General features: G+C 40.8%; 1 protein-coding gene across 1 annotated transcript; it reads right to left on the bottom strand.

The window, feature by feature from the left end:
* Positions 1–5161: 5161 nt before the first annotated feature.
* Positions 5162–12573, bottom strand: TMED7 (transmembrane p24 trafficking protein 7). Its single transcript, XM_048932099.1, has 3 exons — positions 12337–12573; positions 9376–9621; positions 5162–8079 (listed from the first exon to the last, which is right to left on the bottom strand). The coding sequence occupies exons 1-3, from the start codon at positions 12511–12513 to the stop codon at positions 7843–7845; spliced, it is 660 nt and encodes a 219-aa protein (XP_048788056.1). The 5' UTR covers positions 12514–12573; the 3' UTR covers positions 5162–7842.
* Positions 12574–23485: the final 10912 nt, after the last annotated feature.

The raw sequence follows: 23485 nt of genomic DNA, 5'->3' as shown, positions 1-23485 counted from the left end.
TCCATGGATGTTCAGCTTCTTCAGGGGATGTAAGAAGCATTTCCCATTGTTTCTTTTCCACTTCTTTTTCTGAAGAGGTATCATCACCGTGCCAAAGACAGACAGCTCAAACTGCTGACTGTCTAATTACTGTGCTGTGCCTAAACGATGTAGCTCCTGATGAGCAGATCACAGTCATCCAGAGATTTGAATTTCAGTTCATAAAAGCCATTTGACAAGGTTAGAATCACAGTTTTGCTGTTGGTGAACTCATCCTTTTCTTGATGTTGTTTTTCCAAATAAGCATTTAAGATGTAACAGCTAACAGTTGCATCTCTTTAGTATTGCATTAGTAAAGCACTCCCTTGCATCATTATTAAATTATTGCCTCTGTCTTTGCCAGAATTATATTTTGTCTTAAAAGTGATGGTCGAAGCACAAATACTGCTCATGGATTGGAATTCAGAGGTAAAGTGTTTTGTTAAATGGGTGGTATGTACTTTAAGGCACTCAAGCCCTTCTTCACCATTCCAAGTACAAAAGCTTTCCCAGTTTTTCCAACGATATCAGTTTGATAACATCTACCGGTGAACCACGTTCTGCTCTGCTAGAATTGGCATAGGTTTATCCGGAGAAAGAGCGAGCCTTGGTTTCCAGAAGAGCTATCAGCTGACACACTGCTCTGGGTCTGTTCTCTGTTCTGGGGAAAATAATTAAGAAAACCTTGGTTTGCTCTTTATTTTCAGTGGGAAAAGAATGTCAGCTGCTAATATCTATGTTTGCTGAAGTAAGACTTAAGGTAACCTCTAATTCACGTATATGATCATTAATAACAGTATAAAAACAGTAACAATTGTTTGTGGTAACTATGATTGCAGCTGTCTGCATCTACTGGGTAAATAATGCACAACTGATTACATATGTATGATAAAATTAGATAACTGTAGTTGCACTGGGTTCATATGCTGTCACGTACAAAAAGGTAGGTAGATGTTTGTTGCTTTCTGCAAAAGCAAAATTGGCTTCTTGCACAGTGATGTATAGTTATGTTTGGTGCTTGTCTGTTCCCAAAGGTGATGGGGCAGCTCTGCACGTGTTCTCTCTCCTGTAGGAGCCAAAAGGTTGTTTTGCTGCTCGCTACTCTGTCTGCCTTTACAGTTCTCCAAAACACTGTCCACCTTTCTGCTATTAAAAAATCTGTGTTTGATGCATTCAGCCTCTGTAAATTCACTTTTCTATTAGTTTCTTTATATAGCATTTTGGTATTAACATTGTAGGTTACTCCTAAAAAAAAAGCCTTCTATTTATTTCCACGGAGGGTAGAAAAGATACAAAGAGCACAAGAGCGCTTTGACAGAGCAACTTCTCAGATAAGAAGTACTGTTTTTCAGTGTAGTCACAATCATTAGCTGATTTGTGCAGCTGTCCAGAGTGTGGCTTGTCTGTCACCACTGCTGGTCTCCATAAGGGTTCAGCAAGGATTGTTAGATGTCAGTGGGTGCAAGCTTTAAGACATGCAGTTTTCAACTCCACACCTTTGCTCCATATATATGCTCTTCCATGTCAGGTGCTGTTTTTCAGGCTGCTCCTCTGCTGCCATCTGACACATGGCAACAATGTGGAATGGAGTGGAATATTGGTGGGAAGCTTCAACCTCTGTTGCCATACTGCCAGCATTCATTGGTTGTGGGCCATTATAATAAAATGGCAGGCATTACTTTCAGTGCAGCCCTCATACACCTCTGCTGGACAATCCACATTATAGGACAGATCTCTGCAGAACTGTATTGGCATCTTTCCTCCACTGCAGGAGTTAACCATTAACTCACCCCTACCCACTCAGTCCCTTTCATATTTATTAATAATTGATCAGGCTTTACTAATTAAGTCATTCTTTCAAGCCTAAAGCTTCTTTTAAAAGTGTCTGAGACATAATTAGAAGCCCTTTGGAAATCTGGTAAACTCTTTTAGCTAGACCTTACTGCTCACTGATCTCTGTCAAGCAATTTAAAACGCTTTAAAAAGCCTTTCTCAGATAAAGGCTTTTATCTGATAATTTTTATACTTATTTTTATACTTAGATAAAGTACACTCAGAGTATAAAAAAGTCAAAGCTTGCAGTGCATTTAAAAGAACGTGTAATGTGAGGCAGTCCAGTAGTAAGCAGATGTTTCATTCAGAAGACTTTAAGTAAATATGTAATATTGGTAATATGTACGTAAGCCAGAAGTTGCTGTTCAGACTCTGGGTTACCTCTGCTGTGTTAACTACTTGCAATAAAAGACTTCGCATAGGTCTTTACAAGACTTTGTATAAACGTGCTCTTCACAAGACTTTTAGCTAAGGTCTAATCATCCAGGTGAATGCATTATGCAGGCTATGCAGTAATAACTATATCTAAATACACAGTCAATTCTTTATTCTGTGGGGGCAATCTATAAATACGTGTTGGTATCTATATCTATATCTTGGTATCTATAAATATGGGTTGGTGATAGGCACAAGTAGATATAAACTGATTTTGTATACGAAATTATTCAAATATATACAGGACCACTCCAGTTAACTTATGAATTATTTATTTTCCAGTGTCTTTAATCATCTGTGCATTGCAATCCACCCAATGTGATACTGGAGCTTCTTTTTTCTCCAGCTGAGATTGCTTCCATCCAAGATGCTGGGAGACTACCACTGAGTAGGCATTTCTGCAGGTAAACCTGATACTTAGTTTCCTTCAGAACATCATGTTTTATTAAATTAAGGAGGAAAAAAACCAACTTTCATGCAGAAGTTTCATATACACCTGTTATGTGAGTTTTATTTTCAATGGCCTCACTTTGTATTTTGTCTCTTTAAAGTTTTTCCAGATGAAACCTATTCAGTAGATCTGAATGTTAGTAGCAATATTTTAAATAGCCTCGTTTATAGTTCTTGTTCATCTTTAATTCTATTAAGCATTAGTTTTCTATCTCTTCCTAGTTTTCTGATTGCATGACATGGATCAAATATTTGTTTTTACAGTCTAAAAGATTTAAGCGAGGACAAAATTGATTTGACACAAAAAGGGGAGTGTTCTTTGCCCAAGACACAAAGCATTAACCTGGAACTCTGCTGTATTTTCATCTAGTGTATTGCAGAGGTGTAAGAAAGAATCATAGAATACTTAGAGCTGGAAGGGACCTTAAAGGTCATCTTCTCCACCTCCCCTGCAGTGAGCATGGTCATCCACAGCTCCGTCACGTTACTTGGAGCTAGTCTCTCCAAGCGGTGCCTCTGGTGGGATCCCCAGTCCCAGCCTTCCTGCTTTCCTGATTCTTGAAAGTTCAGCACTTTCCACATAAGCCAGAAATTCCATGGAGTTAATTATTTAAATAGTATTTAATACTCATGAAAGGTTGCACTGGCCCATCTGTGCTATGCTCAAGCACAGGTGTTCTTCTCCATGAGTTCTGCTGATTCCATGCTCTTATTTCACCACCACAGCCTCACAGCCCTCCAGCACACATGCAGAGAGCATGGCAGCATTCTGATCCCACAAGAAAATAGCACACTCACAGACATAATGCTGTGTGTGTCATGCTCAGACAGCACTCCTGCATTTCGTGTCATTTTAATTCATGAAAGCAATTTTTATATCCTCCTCCTCTCCCCAGTAAAACAAGTTTGCTCTTCTCTTGCAGCCACTCTGACTGAAACATATGCAAGTCTTCTCCATCATTATCAATATAAACGTCCTCCATGCTGATTATACTCTTGTTCAGTTTAAATGGAAAACAAAAAACCTGAACTCTGGCCTCACCAAATGTATTACAAGACAACCTCATACACTACCTTTTTTGATATTAAAAAACAATGTTAACAACAACCACATTCTGCTGTGCTGGTCCCACCACAGCAATTGCACTTTCATACATGCTATGTTGCTCGTGGTCCTCTTTTGCTGCCAAATAACAAAGTCTTGCAAGGGAAGGGGCACAGGACAGGTTGTATCTACAAGGAGGAAGCTGCTATCTGTGTCTCTCAGCATGCAAGCACAGCAGTAAAATTAGTAACACTGTATGGCCATCCTTGCTCTTTGGAGTTAAGAACGGGCTTACGCTAGCCCCGAGAACAACTACACCAAAGCATAGGATATAGGAGCTACAACTCCACCACAGCAGGGATTCATATAAACTTATTTGAAAGAAAAAAAATAAAAAAAAATTGTATGATAAAAAGCTCCTCACACAATCTCAGAACAAATACAATTCTCCTTCCCACTGTTCACCATTTATAGTATTATGATGAGCTATTTCTCATTACTCAGATTGCCTTCTATCATCTATGCAGTGATGATTTCCACATTTTCTTTAAGTGTGATTATATTTATTTGTATTTCCAGAGTAAGAGGCTTGGCTTCCACTTTCAATTTCAGATATTAAAGTTTATGAGAAAACTAAAACCCATGCAAGCTCTAAGGCATTGAACTTTTTTTTTTTTTTTTTTTTTTCCATCATATATATCATCATATATAGATATATGATAGACATATATTATTGTATAGGTATGTAATAATATGCATACATAAGCATTAAGAAGATACAAGTTATTGAAGCATTCTGAACCATAAGGACTCAAAAGGAGGTCTCCATCACCACTGTGCATTCACTTCCTGAACACAAATATTTGTAAGCAGGGTAGCTCTGTGTTTGCATTTTTAGTGAAGGCCTGAAGTTCCTGCACTGCGGTTTACAAGACTGTGAGCAAACTGCTTTGGTAACACATCCACCAACACACACAAGCTATACTTTACACTAGGATGTCATAAACCAAAGCAACTGCTGGTTAGCTCTCAACAGAGAACCACAGAGAAGACAGCAGGTGCAGCTAACATGATGTCAGAAGGAAGCCATTGCCCTACCACCCCCAGCTGACCTCCCACCAAGCAATGCTGGCCAACCACAGCCCCACTATTCCAAATCACAACTTTGTTTTTCTCTAGTGACCATGAAGTACAGCTAATTATCGACAGCAGTGAATTGAATCACTTCTCAACGCACAATAACAGAAGAGTGATCAAAGCTCAGGTAATAAAGACTTTTCAGTGTGATGTATTAAAATATGAGTCGACACTCAGATTGTCGTTCAAAACTTTTTAAACAAATAATGCTCCCCAAATGCAGACCAAGCAACCAGACCACAATCATATATTAACTTTTTATTTTCCCATACAGTATTCACAGAGTCTGTTTCTTGTCTTACTCAAACTCTTTTTTTTCCAAGCTAAATCAAAAACTGACATTTCACAACACGAAAAGAAGTTGCGTAAACACAAAACACTGAAGGAATAGCTGAAAACCAGGGTCTTTAGCAGTTAAAAAACACAGTTGTATCCCCATTAATGCATGGCAATTTACTTGTGTATGACACCATTAATCAAGCTATCTTTTCATATATGAAAAGATGCAGCTCAAATAAAAAGTCACAAAGCATTTCTTCACTCACTGCATATTAGCATGTGTTTTATTATATCCTATTCAGTCACATTTTAAAAACTATATACAGCTATGTTTAAATGGGTGCCCGTGCCATGTTTTTAATACGACAAAATAAAGGCATTTTAAGCTATTGCTGCATATTACGTAGCAAGATATCAAAGGACTGGTTCAGATAACTAATTTCAATGAAAAGGTCAAGTCCACGAAACCTCTGCAGTGGGCACAATATTGAGCAGAACAGTCCCACCTTACACATTCAAACATTATGAAAGAACAGACATGTATACAATGGACAACCAGTGTTTGGTTTACCCCACTGCTTAGCCATTTTAATAGCACACAGAACACAGTGGAAAAAAAAATTCAATCTTTAAAACAAATATCTTTGTTTTGATTAAAACTACAGAAGTGATATTCAAAATTTGGAAGATTATAGAAGACAATTTGGTAATTAACTCATGTTTTCATCCGATACTTGCACCCAAAGCGCAGAACTTGCTTCACTGTTGAGTGCAAAGCAGCCAAAAGCTACAGAGTATCAGAAGCACACACACATAGGTATGGTTAAGAACACAGTGCATAGGCACATATCTGTCTCAAAAAAAGGAATACTTTTTTTTTTTTTGCTTTCTGACTTTTGTGAATTTAGCTTGGAAGCTTTCATTCCAAATCTTGGAATCTTTCATTCCAAAAGGAGAATGCAGTATTTGAATTCCAGTACAAGACAGTACACAGAATCCTGAATTTTACATACATTGAGCATTTTAGTACCTCCATGACCTGTTAACTTATTTTTGAGCTCCTTCGGGTTTTTTGTTTGGTTATTTGTTTTGGTTTCTGAGGAAGTTTTCTCCGGAACAGAGATGAGTACATATTTCATTTTTCAATGAATACAACATTTAAAATGAAGTTACCCTGGGTCAGTTCTTCAGAATGCTTCGGGGTCACTTTCAACATTTTGCTGGAGATAACATGGGCTGTGAATGAGGATACAGCATTCTTTCTCTGGTTGTTGAAAATTAGTTTAAGAAGCATCTTTTGAATTAGTCAGTAATACAACTTTTTTTTCCCACCTTAGTTTAGTTTGTGTGCATTTACAAGTTGCAGTCTACTTACTCCTCCTGACACACCTGAAGGAGTTGACCAGTTCAATCTCAGCTACATATACGTTCATACACTTATTTCCTTCCACATCCAAATAAAGCAAGACTTTACAGTACATAAGCTACTCACTACACGAGCAGTGGAAACAACGCGGCTATTAACTCTACCAAAAGATAACCTGAAATATTTAAAACATTTTCTGACCACTAGCAGAAAAGAGTGGCGATCAGATGCACAAGGCCATACTGTATCAGTGCACCACACACAAGGAAATAAAATTTACAGCACACGTGCAATGCAGTATCAATATCAAATCGGCCTCTGAACAGGAAAACAATTTGGAAAAAATCTCAGTATGTGCCTCACATGTAATATAGCCTTGGCCAGTGCTGGTGCTGTGCTGCATAACAAACCAAGCGACCTCTGGTCTTGAATCCAAAAAGCAGCAACAACGTGTGCCCAGACACTGCACAGCTTCAGTGACAAAGTTACAGCTCTATTTTATTGCAAGTTTTTAAAATAAATTTGGAGATTTGGATTTTTAAAGACAGAAAATCTACTTCCTGAGCAGTCTCAGTTTGAAATCTCTTCAGTAAAACAAAACATCACAAAAGAGGAAAAACATTCTACCTTACTATAGAAGAATACATGCTTAAGTAAATGCACTCAACTATAAAATTTAGCATGTTTTCAAAGTGGAGATTTACCAGGCTGACCGAGAATGAGCCATGATGTAGTGTCACACTTGCAACAGATTAACAAATAAGCAAAGGATGTAAGCAGTTTTTTTTTGTTTTTTTTTTTTTAAAAAACCCAGCAAATCAAAACAGCATTACAGTTCATTGCGTTTGCTTGTTTATAATGCAATCCACTCAGCCTGGAAATTATAATCAAACCACAATCTTTATATGCATTGCTTCTGCATATCAGACATTTGATTGCTTGGTTCTTATCAAGTTTTATACTGCAGATAAATTCCCTGTTTAAAAAACAAACAAACAAACTGAATTTGGATTAAAGTAAGTAAAAGACAGATAGGCTGGCCAATGCAAATGTTTAATAGAGGAATCAGAAAGCAGAAGGCTTTTTGTTTTTTTTTTTTCTGAATGTCATCATGTGTCCCTTCTATAACTTTTTGTGTCTGTTTTGTGATTCTAATAGATGATGGGTAGACACACTTGAATGCTGCACATATTTAGATCCTTTGTACCTAAAATTAATCGGAGAATAACAACTTTGCAGATTAATAGTGCATAATGACCTGAAGCACTATCACTACCAGTTATGATCCAACACGAGTTGTTGTGGTTCTTTTATCCGAGAAGAAGCTTTTGAGGAGAAATACCTGCCCGATACTAACAACAAGAAGAATGATTGCTTCCCCTATCGACCAATAAGCAACTCTTGTGTTTAAATCCTCAGCTCTGCTGCGGCCCTGCGCTTCTCTCAGTCGAAAGTGAGTTTGATAATCGATCACAGACTTCAAAGCTTCATGAATTGAAACACAGGCAGACTCCATCTAGGGAAGGAAACAAATACAGCGTTCCCCATTAAGAGCACGTAAAATTTTTTATCTAATACAGAGCACTGCACTGAGAACTACAAAACAAAAATTAATGCATGTTCGATTTCAGAAGTGAACGCTGGAAAAGCCACTGAAATGACATCCCAATCATTTCTATCATTAAAATACAGAACTGCTTAATACATGTATGACATTCGTACACAACTAGGATGTTATTCACTAACTGTCATGAAAGTTTTGCAACATCTCAAAAACTACACTAACAAACTCAGTATGTTCTTCTATAAGAGACCCTTCTCTCACTCATGTATGCAAAAACTGATTAGAGAAAGGACAACTCTGTTATTTTTCAGTGTTTCCAAATGGTCCACAACACTAAAATAATTCCGAAAAATCTGCCCAAATTCGCTTACTTCCTCTCCTAAACTAAAAACACTTAACCCGTTCAATCTGTGTTGCCAGCTTTCCAAACCCTAAATCATTTCTCACAAACTTCTTCCATGTTCAGCTCATGCTGTCTAAGTAAAAGTCGGGACTCTTTACTGTGTTTTGATCATCAGAGAATCAATCAACAGATCATCAAAATATTTGAATTCTAACAGGTAGTTTTTCAGCTTTATGTCTTAAAGTGGGATTTCCTGAAGAACAAACAGCACAACCTACTACAAGTTTTACTGATAGGACAAGGGGGAAAGGTTTTAAACTAAAGGAAGGGAGATTTAGATTAGATGTCAGGGTGAAGTTTTTCACACAGAGAGATGTGAGGCCCCGGCACAGGCTGTCCAGAGAAACTGTGGATGCACCATCTTTGGACGTGTTCAAGGACAGGCTGGATGGGGCCTTGGAAAGCCTGATATAGTTGTTGGCAACGCCAACTGCGGCAGAAGGTTGTAATCAGATGATCTTTGAGGGCCTTTGGTAAAGGAAAAGTTTAACACTCTCGTATGGCCACTTGCAGTTACATCTGTGTTTAACCATGTTTTACAAGTCTGGTGTCTGAACAAGTCCCAAGTTGTTCTTCTCAGTGAGATTCAGGAACAGGTTTCCCATGAAGTTCCACCACTGGTGTCACTAATGAATTCTAGATGGCTTCTACTCTGCTGAAGATATTCTACAGTGCCAAGCCTCTCTACTTTCAGGCATTCACCTTTCACTCTCCCTGCAAAAATGCTGTCTGAATTCCAACTGATGTTCAATGGTGATATAAATATCTAATGCAGCTGAATCTGGAAAAAAACAAACAACATTCTTTCAAGCTAACAGTTGCTGTCAAGCACGAGAGCATCTTACCTGGGTAAGTGCAGTCACTCTGTTTTCACTAGGAAACAGCGGTGGATCTTCTCCAACCTGGAAATCAAAGTACACAGTTTTGTGTGTGAATGTAGAGAATTCGTTGCTGAAGCAGAATTTGTATGTTCCATTCCTGGATGCAGTAAATGTGAAGCTATCATATTGTTTCTTCATCTCTTTGTACAACACAATGCCATCGGGATCTTCCAATCGACAGTCAACATCATAATGGCCTCCAGTGATCACCTGAAAAGAAAAAAAACAAAGACATTTATGCAGATATTTAATACATTTCTTCCCAGAAGTGCAATTTGTCAAATGGTCTAACTTTGACAAGTATATTCTGAAATATAACACATTGATTTGAAAATTGTTTGAAGCCAGTCTGTGAAAATCATTCTTTCATAGACGACACACAGAAGAGAAAACTTTATTCCAGAAATGAAATGTCAGCTACATTTTCAAACAGTTTATAGAAGAAATTTTACTTGCTGTCTTATAGCTAACTGCACCGTAGCAAAGGCTACCATAGATAGAACTTGATGGAGCAGCAAAGACAGTACTGCAACAAATCAACCGTTAACTAAATCCACCACCTCTCCATAGAATCAATACTGCAAGTTGATACTGTTAAAATGTGATAAGACAACTCCTTTCTGTGTGGCCTAAAGAGCATAACTATCCTATTAGATCAAGCTGCTCAGCTCTGCAGGAATGGCATATGACCAGTATAACAGGTATTACAACAGGCCCAGTCCTTCTACCCGCTTGTCAACAAAGTAGTGTTACTGAAGGGTCCACTGCTTCCCTCCTGCACTGCTGGCACCAACCACTGCTTTTCAAAACCAGCACATTCAGATAAGGGCCAGGAGTGTCTCCAAACTTCATGACTCACTTTTATTTCAGGCTTTGGTCATTGTTGACATTACTGGGTAGAAGCAGACAAGATACTCTGCCTCTGTAACAAGTACCACTGGTAGTTTAGATGCTCAAAACTTTCATGACTCTCAGGCTAGCAGTTTGAAGCTTAATATTCGCTCCAGATTTCTTCCTTTTAAGCTAAAGCATGGTGAGTGAGCATGCTTTATCTTAAATACATACTCATATCTGAAGGCTTGTCCCTTTCGTATTGTATAGAAACGTTCTACAGTAAGAGAAGCTGTATTGAATTAGGTATCTTTCACATATCTGTTTGCATATCTTCATTTTAGATGTGCACCTCACATGGTTTTGTTTAAAACCACTGCAATTTTTCTATTTATCAAGTTATTAGAACCATAAAGCTAATGGTAAAACAGAAATAGCACAGGAGCTGAAAACTATCTGCCTTGCAGACAGCTAATTTTAAAAACATTCAGCTGGCAAGTGAGATCTTCCTGTTTTTCCAAAATCGTGAATGGCAAGTTCAAAAAAAAAACAACTGGATGACTAGATCTGGCTGTCTATCACCTAATGGAGATTGTCATATAGAAATGGCTGCCAAAAAAAAAAAAAAAAAAAAATGTTCTGCAACTCATCTTTAAAGCATGATTTCAAATTTTACAAGGGCATCACAAACCTCACAAGGGCCAATTTACACGTACACAATAAAGATGCGCTGTCAGACCTTTAAAGCTTTCCATAGATTCCTTCCCACAGAGCTTCCTTGAGCCTCCCCTCAGCTCTTCCTTTAGACTACTGCCAAAGGATGCCCATGCAGCACTTCAGTTGGGCAAACCTGGAGTGTCTTTTCAAAAACACTCCTCCTGTTCTGATCTGTTATGATCCTGATCAGAAGTAGCAATAGTGGGCCTATCTGTGCAGGAATCTCTAGAGACATCCATTTCAAAACAAGGGGAAAATGCTGACCAGAAAAAAAAAGGAAATGCAAAAAGCGGTAAGAAGGGACAAGAAACCAAGTAGGAGTTGGAAAACAAAGAGCAGAAACAAGAAAAAGTAGGAAAAAAATATCTGGCAAAGATCTGGAACACAGAGGACAAAGTTACAAAGTTATCTGGCAGCAAAACTCCCCAAAATACTGTGAAAAAATACATATGGGACTTCAAAAGGAAAAGCTGGTCCATAAAAGCACACTTCTCCCCCAGAGGAGCTACAATTCCCAGTGTGTGGGTTGACTTTGCTCTGGTGCTGCTGTTGCACTCTTTGGTGTCAGTGGCTGCCACCTGCAGCAGCAGATTCAGAGGTACCAGAAATGCCAGGGCTATGGCTCCATAAAACTCAAAGCTGCAAAACAGTTTTCTGTTCAGAAGGTAAAGGTTCAGTCTGTTACAAAACGTGGAGAGCCCCTTGGCACTGGCATGGATGAGGCCACATCTCAAATACTGTGTTCATGTTTGGGCTATTTGCTGTAAGAAAGACATTGAGGCCCTGGAGCAGGTTCAAAGAAGGGTGACAAAGATGGTGAGGGGTCTGGAGCACAGGCCTTATAAGGAGCTGAAGGATTGTTCAGTCTGGAAAAGAGGAGGCTCAGGGAAAACCTTATTGCTCTCTGTAACTACTGAAGGGAGGTTGTATTGAGCTGGGGTTTGGCCTCTTTTATCAGGTAACAGTGATAGAACATGAAATAATGGCTTTTAGCTGCACCGGGGGAAGTTGAGGTTGGACAGTAGGAAAAATCTCTTCCCAGAAAGGTGAGGTATAGGAATGGGCTGCCCAGGGAGGTGGTGGAGTCATTGTCCCTGAAGGCTTCCAAGAAAAACGTAGATGTGGCATTAAGGGCCGCGGTTTAGCAATGATGGAGTGCTGACTGTTGCACTAGACTATCCCGGAGGTTTTTTTCCAACACTAACGATTGTAAGCAACAAGAACTGCACGGTCCCTCTCGGCAATTCACACTAAGCACAGCCCTCACAGGACGTCAGCCCGTTTCCGTGAGGCACGGCACGGCACAGCCGCCCTCACCGCGCCGCCATTCACACCCTGCGCAACGCCGCGTGGCGCCCAGCCGGGCCTGCCCGCTACCTGGAACTCCAGCGTGCACTTGGTGCCCTGGGCGATCTCCTCGTAGAAGCACTGCTTGGCGTTATCGGGCAGCTCGAAGGTGATCTCGGAGGCCCGCGTGGCGCAGGCCAGCAGCAGCAGCAGCAGCAGCGCCAGCCGCCCCCGCGGCCCTTCGGCACCGCAGCCCCGCAGCAGCATGGCACAGCGCTGGGAGGGATGGAGGCGCGGGACGGAGACCGAGCGGGACGCGGCGGGGAAGCGGCGGGGAAGCAGCAGCGGTGCGGGCGGAGCCGGCGGGTGAGCGCGCTGCCGAGCGGAAGCACTCGCTCTGCCGGGCGCCGCCCTCCGGAAGCACTTCCGGGTGAGTCCCGGGGTTCTGCGGACGTGGTGCGTGACGCGGACAGCGAGGCGGGGCGGTGCTGCTGCCCTGCGCGGGAAGGTGCGTCCACTTAGCGCTGCTCGGAGGGCTGCTGCGTGGGCTACGCGAGTGTTAGATATCGTGGAATCAGAAAAGGTCCATAAGAAGATCAAGTCCAATCTTTGCACTGCCAAGTCTGCCTCCAACAGTGTCCCCAAGCACCACATCTCCACGTCCTTTATATATGTGCAAGGATAGTTGAAGCCTCTGCTTCTCTGGGCAACTTCACAGCCTCTTCAGTGAATAATTTAATATCCAACCTGGCACAACTTTAGGCTGTTTCCTCTTGTCCCATCGGTTAATGCTTGGGGAAGAGGTTGACCCACTTTCTGACAATCTCCTTTGTGGCAGTTATAGAAAGAGGCAGGGACTTCCCTCAGCCTCCTTTTCTATATGCTGAATAACCACATGCTCTTCTACGACTTGTGAGGCTGAAGTGCTGGGCCATGATCTGCAGACATGCCCCATCTGGGGTACTATGTCCAGGTCTGGAGCCCCCAGTATGAGAAAGGGAGCTGTTGGAGAGGTCATGAAGATGATCAGGGGGCTGGAGCATCTCCCCTACAAAGACAGGCTGAGGAGCTGGGCTTGTTCAGCATGGAGAAAAGAAGGCTGCAGGGTGACCTCATGGCAGCCTGCAGTACCTAAAGGGAGCCTGCAAACAGGAGGGGAATCAACTCTTTGAAAGGGTTGATAACTGCAGGACAAGGGGAAATGGTTTTAAGTTGAGGGAGGGGAGATTGAGGTTGGATGTCAGGGGGAAGTTCTTGACAGAGAGAGTGGTGAGGTGCTGGAACAGCTGCCCAGAGAGGCTGTGGATGCCCCGTCCATCCCTGGAGGTGTTCAAGGCCAGGTTGGATGGGGCCCTGGGCAGCCTGGTCTAACATTAAATGTGGAGGTTGGTGGCCCTGCATGTGGCAGGAGGTTGGAGCTTCATGATCCTTGAGGTCTCTTCCAACCCGGGCTGTTCTGTGATTCTGTGATTCTGTGAAGCCCCGGAGATGCACCCTCGTGTGCCTCCATGTGGGCCTGGAGCGGTGCTTTCCAGCGGTGAATCCAAAAAGTAAGAGCAACCTGCTCCAGGGAGAGACAGCACTGTCTCTGTTATGCTCTCTGTTATGACAGAGTGCTTGCAGGCACAGTTACAGTCTTCCCTAAACTTATCTGCACAGCTAGATAATTTTATATATATATATATATATTTTTAGGTTAGTTTGACTTTAAGTTTATAAATATACAATATCACTTTCTGTCTGTAGAAAAAGTTTTGAAACAGCAAATGTTTCGTGTGCAGCATTAATTAAACTTCGCTCTCCCAAGAAATGCTGATGAACCACAGTGATACAAACAATTCCTTCCTTCCTTCCTTCCTTCCTTCCTTCCTTCCTTCCTTCCTTCCTTCCTTCCTTCCTTCCTTCCTTCCTTCCTTCCTTCCTTCCTTCCTTCCTTCCTTCCTTCCTTCCTTCCTTCCTTCCTTCCTTCCTTCCTTCCTTCCTTCCTTCCTTCCTTCCTTCCTTCCTTCCTTCCTTCCTTCCCTTCTTTTCTGTTTTGTTCCTTTCTTCCCTTCTTTTCTTCTTTCCTTCTTTCTTTCCTTCTTGTACTTACCATTAATGGAGACATTAGATGCAGACATGATTTTGGGCAGATAAAATGAGATCTTATGACTGAAATAACGTAATTTAAGTAGTAAAACAGAAAAAAAAAAGAAATGTTCTTCACTTACATCATACTTCAGACTTCAGCCCTCCCTACTGAAGATTTTGATGGTCTTTTCATGAAATTCCTTGGTATATGTGGTTATCATGCCTTTCTAGGACTCCAGTTAAAAAAAAATTAGTTAAAAAAAAAAAAAGTTTAAAAAAATTCACTTTAGCATCACCATTTTAATTTTCACTTAAAGCAGATTTCTTTATTTCACAATGTGCTTCATCTTGCTGCACAAGCCCACCTAGCATGGTAAAACTTCACCATTTTAAAACCTCATATTTTAAAATGTTTGCTTGAGGCTCTGACAGATTTTGCATATAAAAAAAAAATTATTGATATCCAAGGAATAAATTGTGTTAACAAGGTTCAATTTTTGGTTGACAAAAATGCCTGAAATAAACAGGTCAGTTGATAATACTAAGTTGTCTTCATTTTCACTGGCCTTCGTGCTTGAGGAACTGGACCTGAACAACCTTGGAACCTGCAAAACACTCAAAGTGCAGTCAAGTATGCTATCAACTAGCACAGCTTCAGCCTGTAGATTCAGTGTGATTTGTTATATGTCATGCTACAAAGGGAAGAAAATTCCAGACGTTAAAAACACTTGAATTTATCCTTTCTTTCAAGGTTCAGTGTATTTTATAACCTTTGTTCTCATGCTTTCCAAATTGCAATGAACGAGACACGATTTTGTTCCAGTTTGAAAACTCAGTGCACTACTGTTGATGCTTATGATAGCTGATTACATAAAAGTCTGGAAGCAGTCAAACAGAACATCTGAAGAAAAATGTTAACTATTATGTTAAATGTTAAGTAAATAAATAAAAGTTAGCTTCATCTAAAATTAAACATTTACTGTACGTCCACATGTACATCTTCATACAGGAAGATATTCATAGCTGCTCCTGGGCCAGGATCTAGCCATTGTGGAATCAGGAGGAAAGAGATTATTGAGAAAGCTGTGGTCCTTGTCCCCTTCTCAAATGCATCACATATTCTGCTGCACGGTCACCATCTTCTTGACAGCAAGCATTTGAGAGCCTGTACCCACAAAGATGTATTATTTTGGCTTTCAAAATTCTTTTTAATAAACGTGTTTATGAGCAAGAAGTTCAATGACACTAGAATTTGTTTTAAAATTTCAGTCCTTCTTCCACCTTCCGTTCCGTTCCTTCTTTCAACCTTTGCTGGAGGTTTTTTATGTTGCAGAAATGGACATCCACCCTGCCACGACAAAGGTGAGGATGTATCCGGAGCAGATGCTAGCTGTGAGCTCTGGCAGCCGCTGTCAGGTGTTTGTTCTTCACTAATCTCTCCCTGCAGGACCCATTTGCAGGGTTCAGCGTCCTCGTAAAGTCCATTCTACTTGCACATTCCCAGGCTCAGACCTATGCAAACACGGACCTACTGCTGCCTCTTTAGTACACAAGAGGGAGCTACTGCTCACAACAACCTGCCAGCGCTACTTTCTCTTGGAAATACTGTTCTTTCAGATGGGCTTTTTCAACTTTGTGATAGGAGGATACTGGAAGTTTAAAACAAAAACAAAAATATGTCTGTCCATAAGACAGGCTTAGATATAAGGTATGGGGTGCGATACCCAGGACTTATGCATGGATCAGGCTTCAACTTCGCTGCTGAAAACTATGCTTTAAGTCCTTATAGGTACCAGGTCTTCATGTATAACATACAGAGATCTCCAGCAGTGAGGCTCACTGAGCAGAAATCAGCAAAAACTCCATGGCAGATGAATGAAAGACTGTCTTCTGATGTTCAAGATAAACCTGGCTTGCTCAGAAATACAGATTCTGCTGATTGTCTGATTGCTAGAAATTGTCTCTGATTAATGTTCGCAGCTCCCAGCCCTCCCAGTCCTGGGAGGAGGTAGCAGGGACTGTTGCTGTTAGTACATTTTTTTCCAGACTGAAAGGCTCGGGTTGTGTGAAGGGCCATTTCATGCCTCTTTGGCTGAAGCTGGACTTGAATGGTCTGTGAGAAGAGGAAATTTGGATAAGGATTGGAACGCCTTATAAGCAGACAGAGATTGAAACACTGACTGCACTGAAGTAGACAAGAATTGCAGTAGATTTTATGCAAAGAATCTGAAGAATCTAGGTATGCTTTCTGCAGTGCCCTTCATAATGGCTCGTATTGTTTGTTGGATTTTTTTTGTGTTGCTTTATTTTGTTGCCCTCCCAGCAGTGACTGAATTTTTTTAGTGCTGTTACACTTACCTAGCAAAATAAAGACTTGTTCTTTATTGCTTGCAGTTTACCTGCTCCAATTTAAGGTACTGAGGATGTGCTATAAAACTTAGTAGGAGTTTTAATAAGAGTCTTTACAACTGTATGGCTCAATGAAAGATTATCATTCTCTCTACAGGAACTGTGTCAATCACAGCAATTAAACAGTATTGTGACTGCATAAGCAACGGACAGGATTTAGAAGACAAGGCAAAAAGAATTCAATACATTTTTCTTACCCATTATACACCAAAGTGGTTCTTCCCTATTCATAATAATCCCAGCTATTCATGCACTGACTGTAAATAAGTAATGAAAATGAATATATTGGTCTGTTACCATCTATCACACCATAGTTACTGCTTATAAGCCAAGGTTAATTGAACAAACAAAGCATTTAGCAGGACTGGATGCTAAATTGTATTTCCTGAGAGAAGCAACCCAAAATGTAAGTAAATCAGGATGCCCATCTGGTACACTATCTGGCTGCCTGGATGTGTTCTGTTCATTTAAAAACTGTCTCTCTTAACCTTGGGTGAAACACTGAGCACAAGATATCTAATATTAAAAAGACACCGGGTAAGCATTGGCATCTCAAGTATTACAAGTACTCCAAGCAAGAAGAAATTTATGCTTTTCCTCTTACCCAGCACAGCAACAGTTTTAGTAATTTGGAAAGCAAAATAATCATGTATCCTGTGAGTCAGCTGGCATTTTGTTTTGGAGCATTTCTCATTTATTTTGCACGGTTTCTTGCCGTTAGGATATTTAACTGGTACATGTAGGTGTATTCCTTAGGGAAACAGTAGCATCTGGAAAAGCAATGCATTATCACAGTGTTTGAAAATAGGCGTTCAATTCTCACAGGCGTGGCAATTTATAACAGATTAAGTCAAGAAAAATATCAGTAGTTAAATAGATCTGAGAAAAACACAGGCAGAGGAAGAGATATAAAATGTATTTCTTGATGTGGAGTAACAGTGGGGAAAACAGACAAATATGAAAAGCAAGCACCTGAGGCAGGTTGAAAATAGGAAGAAAGCTATTAGTCTGCAGCTGTTGTAAAACTGCAGTGCTGTTCTGCGGAACAGGATGCATAAACATCAATGTGTATTTTGGACCTTGAGGAAAAAACACATAATCTCTTTACACTTACAATTTGTCCACTTTTTTTTTTACTGCAATTGAAGTGAAATGTCTGTAACAGTATATTGCAGTGAAATTCACAATTGTACAACATTAATATGATTCACTGAAACATTCAGCAAAAAATATCTGTGTAGTGGAGAGTGGTTAGAAATGCTTGGAACTTGGGTGGCAGGTTACAGCACAGAGCAACTTTGGATTTCCTGTGCTGAAATCACAGTTAGCCAGAGAATAAGCTTTTAAATAATCTTATACGAGCCCACTGTTTATTTCACTTGTGAAAGTGAAAGTGAAGGATTAATTAATTAGCAGTAAAGAGGTATAAGAGTGCATTATGCTGCTTTGACTTGTACCACTCAAAGTCTACGCGAAGAAATATAGACATAGAAACCTAGTAAAAGTCTTATCTACATCTAAGTACAAAGCACAGTGTGATGGAAATCTCAGAAAACAAGCTTGTACAAAATGGAAAAGGAAGATTGTCTGCCCAGAATGGTCTTTCAGAAAATGATTCTCACTATGACAAATTGGCTACAGCCAGAAGCCTCTAAAAAAGAGCCTTACTACAGGAGCACAGAGATCTCTCAGTGCAGATTGCTCAAGACTTTGGATTGGAATACTCATCTCAGAACTGAGCTAACGCCTGCCTGCTTAACAAGAATTTGTTTCTAGCAGCCTCTGTTCCACAGTAGTAATGTTCTGCCAGAGGAAGAAAGGAATCCAGGACACTTTCCTTTGTTCCTATTCTAGCCTTAGTCATTTGTTTTGGACAAAACTCAGCTGTCACCCACACAGAAGAATAACCTATGAGGAAGTACAGAAACAGCTGGTGTTTGAGCTGTTATTGCAACCAGTGTACGCTGCATTCCTAACCAAGTCCTGCTTTTCTGCTAGATGGAAACATTAAGGCAAATCCTATTGTGAAAACTAATGCGTGAGGTTGAAAGGGGACATTCAGCAGGAGACTACAAGACAAAATTTCTGTCAAAGAAAGAAAGAGCAGGGGTAATTCCATGCTTTGGCAGGTTTGTTGCTGTTGTTGCATTGCCTTAGCATCTCTCCAGCACAAGAAAATAGTAACAGTGGTGGATGGTAAAACCTGCTCATTGTCTTCTTACTAGGGTTTCTATTCCAGAATCATAGTTTCTGTTTCAATATCATTTCTGTGGTAATCATCTGTCGTTTCTGTGGCAGTCATCATCTCACCTGTCCCTTGAAAAGGTTGTTGTTTTTTTGTTTTGTTTTGTTTGCTTTTTATTTCCTTAGATAATCCATCTAAATATTAATTTTTTAATGCTTGTCTTTATAATGTATTCTGTATAATGGACACTGTAATGGGACCTATCACATGTAGAGTAGGTAGCTATCGTTAGGCTAATAGGTAACATAGGCACTATACCAGTACTGACTATCTAAGCCAATCTGCAAAATTAAGCATTTGTTCATAATTGCCTTGAAACGATCCTTCCTTCAGTGGCTTTTGTTGACAGCCAATACTTTGTGTTCCAGGAATTCACAAGCTGTTTTCTTATTTTGTTGTTGTTGTTTCTTTCAGGAGTCTGACCAACACGGTTCTGCATGATGCAGGCATTCTGAAGTAGATATGGAGAATTTTAGAGTGGCTACGAAAGGGGAGCAAGACCAAGATACCTCTGCTTCAACAATGAGGATTGCTTGCAGGGAGAAAAAAAAAGATGAAGTCACAACTGGAGATGACTGAGAAATTATCAGAGATACAGTGTAGTCAGAAAAAGGCTGTAGAGGAAGACATTTTGTGGGACAGGCATGGTTTTGTGTTCTCAAGCATCTTGGCACCAGTATCTTCAGTTACTCTTTTTTCAGCTTTTTTTTATAACTTGTTTCCACTCATTTTCAGTATAAAAATAGGATACATTGAAAATTCACTGTAGGGTAAAAATATGTAACAATTAGAATAGAAATACAGGAAGGATTTCAACCACATGTTGTTACACGTTTTTAATTTCCTTAGTAAATTACAAAGGTACAGATGACATTTTGACAAGGGCTTCCTCCACATAAGATAAAACAGCTGACATGAAGAAATGCTGCTGTGAAAATACAGAATTTTGAGGGCTTCAAGGGGTTCATTTGGATTACTGATTCGATCTCTGAAAGCCAGGTGAGCTTTCATTCAAAATAAAACCAAGAATGAGTAATACTCTTAAGTCTACAAACTGGAGAGGGAACCTTCACGCAATTGCTGGATATTTTTCCTCACTGTAAACTGGCATGGTGAAGAGGTGAAATTGCTCTTTACATGTGAGAACGACAAATGCATCAAGCTCCCCCTGCAGAAGAGTAGTGAACAACTTGAGAGGCAATGTGTGAGAATTAAGGGGCAGGCTTAAAGGGCAGGCAAACATGAGTGACACCATTCTGGGTGTTTACTAAAGAATGAAGATCAGGAGGAGGAAATTCATGAGGCCTTCAACAGACAGCTGAAAGTATTCTCATGTGCACTCACACTGGTTCTCATGGGTACTTCAACCACTGATATTTTCTGGAAAAGCAGCACTGCCAGACATGCACAGGACAGGATGCTCCCACAGTGAATGGAAGGTAAGTTTCTAATGCAGTTAGTGGAAGAGTCAATGAAGACAGGTGTGCTGCTGGACCTTGTTTGTATAAACAAGGAAGGATGAGTTGGGAATGTGAAGGTGGGGGGCAGCCGTGGCTGTAGCAACCATGAGATAGTGGAATTCAGGACCTTATGTGGAAGAAATAGCACAATAAGATGACAACGTTGGACTTCAGGAGGGCCAACTTTGGCCCACTTGGAGGAATCCCATGGATTAGAGCACTAGAAGGTAAGGAGGCACAAGATAGCTGCTTAATATTCAAGCACCACTTCTTCTAAGCTCAAGGTTGGTGTATCTCTAAGAGTAAGAAATCAAGTGAAGGTGACAGGAAATCCACATGCATGAGCAAGGTGGTCATGGAAAAACTCACACGGATAAAGAAAGTTTACAAAATGTGGAAGAAGAAGAATTTTGTCACTTGGGAGGAATATAGGAATGTTGTTAAAGCATGAAGGGATGTGACAATGCTGAGTTTCACTCGGAATTATATCTGGCAAGGGAGATCAAAGACAACAAGAGAACTTATTTAAGTGTATCAATAGCAAAAGAAGACTAGGGGAAATATGGGGCTACTACTGAATCATGTGGTTGCCCTGGTAATGGAAGATGCTGAAAAGATGGAGTTACCAAAGACTTTCTTAGCTTCAGTCTTCACTGTTCAGACTCAGGAATCTCAGGCTCCAGAGGTAAGAGAGAGAGTTTGGAAAAAGGAAGCCTTCCCTGTGGTTGAGGAGGATCTGTCCAGAGTTTGGCTAGGCAGATACACACAGTTCCACAGACCTTGATGGGACGCATTCATGAGTAACGAGGGAACTGGCAGGAGTGATTGCTTTATCATCTCTGATATGTCATGAAGAATGGGAGAGGTGCCTGAAGAACGGAAGAAAGACAGTGTCACTCCAGTCTTCAAAACAAGCAAGAAGGACCTAGGAAATGATAGGCTGGTCAGCCTCCTCTCCAACCCTGGAAGACAATGGAACAGCTTGTTCTGTGTGTTGTCTCCAAGAAAGCAGAGGTGAAAAAGGGGTGAAAAAGGCTATCAGGAATAGTCAGCACGGATTCATGGAAGGGGAAACCATGCCTGACCAATCTAGTAGCCTTTTGAGATATCATGACTCACTGTAACATGATCTGACAACCCTGTTGCAGCAAGCACAGAGAGTGGGACAAAAACCTCTTATTACAATTCATCATGGCAGTGCATGAAGAGATACATCAGGCACTGGAGGGAGTCAAGAAGGATGGAGAATACTGATGGTGGGAAGATGCTCGGGTGATCTCCTATAGCAACTGGAGCACTGAACCTTGTGCTACAACCCACCATGATTTCACTGACTCTTACTATGTTAACTGTTGCTTTATCCATTAGGGTCGGGAGAATGGCAAGCCAAGTCGCACTGCTGAAAGGACTCCTTCATGTGGACTACACTGTCTACATTTTCAACTTCCATAATTGAACATGAAATTGAATTGAACTCTTGCCTCTATGCAAGAGTGACCGCACTGCCACTTTGTGGTGGGATAGATTGACTTCTGGATTGTAGTGTTGCAAAACCCTGAGCCATTCTGCACTCTCAGTAGTCAACATTAAGCTTTTGCCTTTGTTGAATTATAATGAGTTGGGCTGAACCAGCCCGTAAATCATTGAAATCAAGCAACCCCTGACCATACTGGGAATTCCTGCTCCTTGAATTGTGGTCTGATCTGAGAAGTTCCAGAACTGTACAGTCTGGGAGTACTGGAACTATATGGTTGAGAGGAAATTCTGGTGTTACCTCACCTGAATTGTTAAAAAGTTTTCTGACTGAAGTCAATTATCTTGCAGTCCTGTCATAATGGTCCTAAGCAAAGAGTCTGTTGAGCTCTTGAGGACTGCAGTGCATTGTGATCCTTAATCACCCTCTGGTCTGAGGTGTCTCTCAGTGTACATTGTTGAGATTCACTGCTGACAGATGTCAAGGAAGAGGAGACATTTTTTGGAGCAGACCCCAATTGTATGCTGGGAGCTGATGAAAAGGAAGGGTGAGTAGCTCGCCATTGGGGAGAGAGTCCTTAAGCAAACAGCCTTTAGAATTTAGAAACTTCTCCCTCCAATATTCTGCTGTAAGTCTCATGTGAACCTCATCATTCTTGAATTGTTAGGTAAGTTGCTGTATTTGATTGTAGTAAATTCCTCTGGTTAATAGAATCATAAAATCTTTTGAGTTGAAAGGGACCCTTGAAGGTCATGCAGTCCAACTCTCCTGCAATGAACATCTACATATAGATTAGTCTCTGCAGAACCTTACCTTGAATGTTTCCAAAAATGAGGCTTTGACAACCTCTCTGAGCAATCTGTTCCAGTGCCTCACCACCCTTACTGTAAAAAAAACAATTTTCTTATATCCAGTCTAAATCTCCTCTTTTAGTTTGAAACCATTTTCCTTTGTCCAATCACAACAGAACATTAAAAGAGTCAGTCCTTTCTTATTGTTCCCCTTTAGATACTGAATGTCTGCTACCTAGAACCTCCTCCAAGCAGAACAGCCCCAACTCTCTCATCCTGTCTTCACTGGACAGGTGTTCTACCCCATGGATCATTGTTTTGGCCCTGCTCTGGATGTACTCAAACAGGCCCACATCTCTCTCGTGTTGAGGACTCCACATCTGGATGCAGTACTCCAGGTGAAGTCTCACAGCGCAGAGCAGAAGGCAGAATCCCCTCCCTCACCCTGCTGGCCACACTTCTTTTGAAGTGTGAAGCCTAGGATACAGTTGGCATTCTGGGCTGTGAGGGCACACTGCTGGATCATGTCCAGTTTCCCATCCACCAGGACCACCAAGTCTTTCATGGCAGTGCTGTGTGCTCCATCCTTACATCTCCCGGCTTGTACGGGTAGCAGGGGTTGTCATGATGGAGGTGCAAGACTTTGCCCTTGGTTCAACAAAGTTGTACCTCACCTGAGCCCGAGTGCTGATTGTTACAAAGAATCACATGGTCTAACTTTGTTATTTATTGTAAAATTATTAATAAATCATAAGTGGCCACTCTAAAAAAAAAGCTGAGTAAAAATGTA

Source organism: Lagopus muta, chromosome Z (assembly GCF_023343835.1).
Source record: "Lagopus muta isolate bLagMut1 chromosome Z, bLagMut1 primary, whole genome shotgun sequence".
Classification (NCBI taxonomy): Eukaryota; Metazoa; Chordata; class Aves; order Galliformes; family Phasianidae; genus Lagopus; species Lagopus muta.
Note: the sequence above shows the minus strand (reverse complement) of the source record. Positions and strands in the feature narration are given on the sequence as shown.

Coding starts and splice junctions, on each gene's coding strand:
- TMED7 (XM_048932099.1), bottom strand. CDS start 12,513: ATGCTGCTGCGGGGCTGCGGTGCCGAAGGGCCGCGGGGGCGGCTGGCG. Junction 9,622..12,336: donor AGTGCACGCTGGAGTTCCAG/GTAGCGGGCAGG, acceptor TTTTCTTTTCAG/GTGATCACTGGAGGCCATTA. Junction 8,080..9,375: donor GAGTGACTGCACTTACCCAG/GTAAGATGCTCT, acceptor TTCCTTCCCTAG/ATGGAGTCTGCCTGTGTTTC.